A 2,267-nucleotide genomic window follows, 5' to 3' on the forward strand; every position below is an offset into this window, starting at 1 on the left:
TGTTGTTGTAAGTAAAATGATTATATATATATATATATATGGCGTGGATGTGTGGTGAGAAGCTTGCTTTCCAAGTACATGGTTCCGGGTTCAGTCCCACTGCGTGACACCATGGGAAAGTGTCTTCTACTATAGCCCTTGTCTGACGAAAGCCTTGTGAGTGGATTTGGTTGACGGAAACTGAAAGACGCTCGTCATATATATATATATGACAGAAACAGGATGATAAAATAGGTTCGCCATCACCTCCTGCTGGAGCCTCGTGGAGCTTTAGGTGTTTTCGCTCAATGAACACTCACAACGCTCAGTCTTTGAATCGAAACCGCGATCCTATGACCGCGAGTCTGCTGCCCTAACCACTGAGCCATTGCGCCTCCATAAGATAATATAGTCGTAATGTAGTCACTGGCTGATCAAAATATGGGATAGTCACAACGAGAATGTTAGCGTTTGCTAAATTATTAATTAATCTAGCAAAACCAAATAAAATTTCAAAAAATATTTCCTGGTACTTGGGAATATGTTTGTATAATTTACTTCGGCCTGACATTGCCAATTCTATTTTTTCGCCCATTAATCATTAATTATATATAAACACAATTGTGAGATTATTGGCGAGATTATTATGTTTTTATTCGACGAAGAGTGTCTTGTGTCATTGAAATGTGTAAAGAACAAATGGCGTCACGAGGCTAATCTTGTTAAACGAGAACTGAAACATCCATTCTTGTAGTCTGATGATAATAAAATATAGGATTTAGATAGAACCGATTTCCGTAGGCGTGGCTGCGTGGTAAGAAGCCTGCTTCCCAACCACACGGTTCTAAGCTCAGTCTTACAGCGTAGCATCTTGGGCAAAAGCCTTCTACTATAGCCTCGGGCCCACAAAAGCCTTTTGAGTGGATTTGGTAGACGGAAACTAAAAGAAGCCCGTCGTGTATGTATATATATATATATATATATATATATATATATATATATATATATATATATATATATCGGAAAATGCTTCATGCAGACTATACTGCTCTATTTTTGCATATGTTTCTCATATTTATTAAACATTTTCTTATATTTTTCAGAACGACCGTACATCTCTTCATTTAGCAGCCGACAATGGTTGTATAGAAGCTGTTCTCAAATTAATTGCCATGAAATGTGATATCCATATGAAAGACAAGGTGAGTCGATGTTATAAGCGACCTTCCTTCATTTAATCATTTTGATCATCTGCCATAGTCATTCCCATTTTAATGGAAATAGCGATGGCTCTCAGTACGTCTACATTTAGTTTATGGTCAATAGTACCTCCATTTTATGTGGCACATCTACTTTATAGTCAATACAGTTGTATTTTTGAAATCGTTGGGAGTTTATCATCGTTGTATTGCTTGTTCTTTGAATTTTGTATTCTATCATTTTAAGTTGTATTTAAACTAAAATTGACACAACTCACTTGTGTTAATGTCCGCTTTCACAAAAGTCTGCGAGGAAAATTGACGGACGTCTTTCGCCAGGAATGTTGTACAAGGATCTCAAATACACAGTCTTGGGTAATAATATTCCACATGCCAAGTGTTCGATCTTGGCCTTCACTTCAATCAGGGTTGCAATACTCCGTCAATGAGACGAGGTGAGGGTAAAGTCTAGGGCATTCGTTCGTAATATGGGAAATGGTTTCTTCCACTCTATTACAGATGCGGCACAGCACCGGAGACACTTGCTCATTCCTAAAGTTGACCCTCCAATTCGTGGCCAAAGCTTGGTCTTGCGCTACCAGTATAGTGCTTTCGGTCTCTTTTTCAATGTTTCCTTCATCAGCCAATCCCACCTATTTTTTCCAGCAAATTCTGTTTTGGCTACATAGAATTAATTGCGTGGTCCCTTCTTGCGTAATGCTTCTTCATGTCCTTTTCGTACTTTTTCCTTCATTTTTCCCTTTTTTCTCTGCTCTCAATACTCCCTCGTTCCTGTCATTAGCAAGGTTTCCTTACTTTCGGCTAAGTATCTCATTAAGCTCTCGTGTTCGATACGCACGCAGCCTTCTACACTTATAAGCCCCCTTCCTTCATTTGCTCACTTCATATATATGCGATCATACCATTACTATTATTATTATCAATATTATTATTATTATTATTATTATTATTATTATTATTATTATTATTATTATCAATATTATTATTATTATCATTATTATTATTATTATCATCATCATCATCATCATCATCATTATTATTATTATTATCATTATTATTATTATCATT

At 36.4% G+C, this 2,267-nt stretch overlaps 1 protein-coding gene across 6 annotated transcripts in view; it reads left to right on the forward strand.

The window, feature by feature from the left end:
• LOC106878307 (ankyrin repeat and death domain-containing protein 1A) overlaps positions 1-2,267 on the forward strand; it is a 156,757-nt gene that overhangs the window by 139,449 nt on the left and 15,041 nt on the right. For all 6 annotated transcript variants that reach the window (XM_014927492.2, XM_052975891.1, XM_014927495.2 and 3 more), the window contains one exon: positions 1,083-1,181. In XM_014927492.2, the coding sequence (XP_014782978.1) occupies positions 1,083-1,181 (99 nt within the window). The remainder of the gene's footprint in view (positions 1-1,082; positions 1,182-2,267) is intronic.

Source organism: Octopus bimaculoides, chromosome 23 (genome assembly GCF_001194135.2).
Source record: "Octopus bimaculoides isolate UCB-OBI-ISO-001 chromosome 23, ASM119413v2, whole genome shotgun sequence".
In the NCBI taxonomy this organism is placed as follows: Eukaryota; Metazoa; Mollusca; class Cephalopoda; order Octopoda; family Octopodidae; genus Octopus; species Octopus bimaculoides.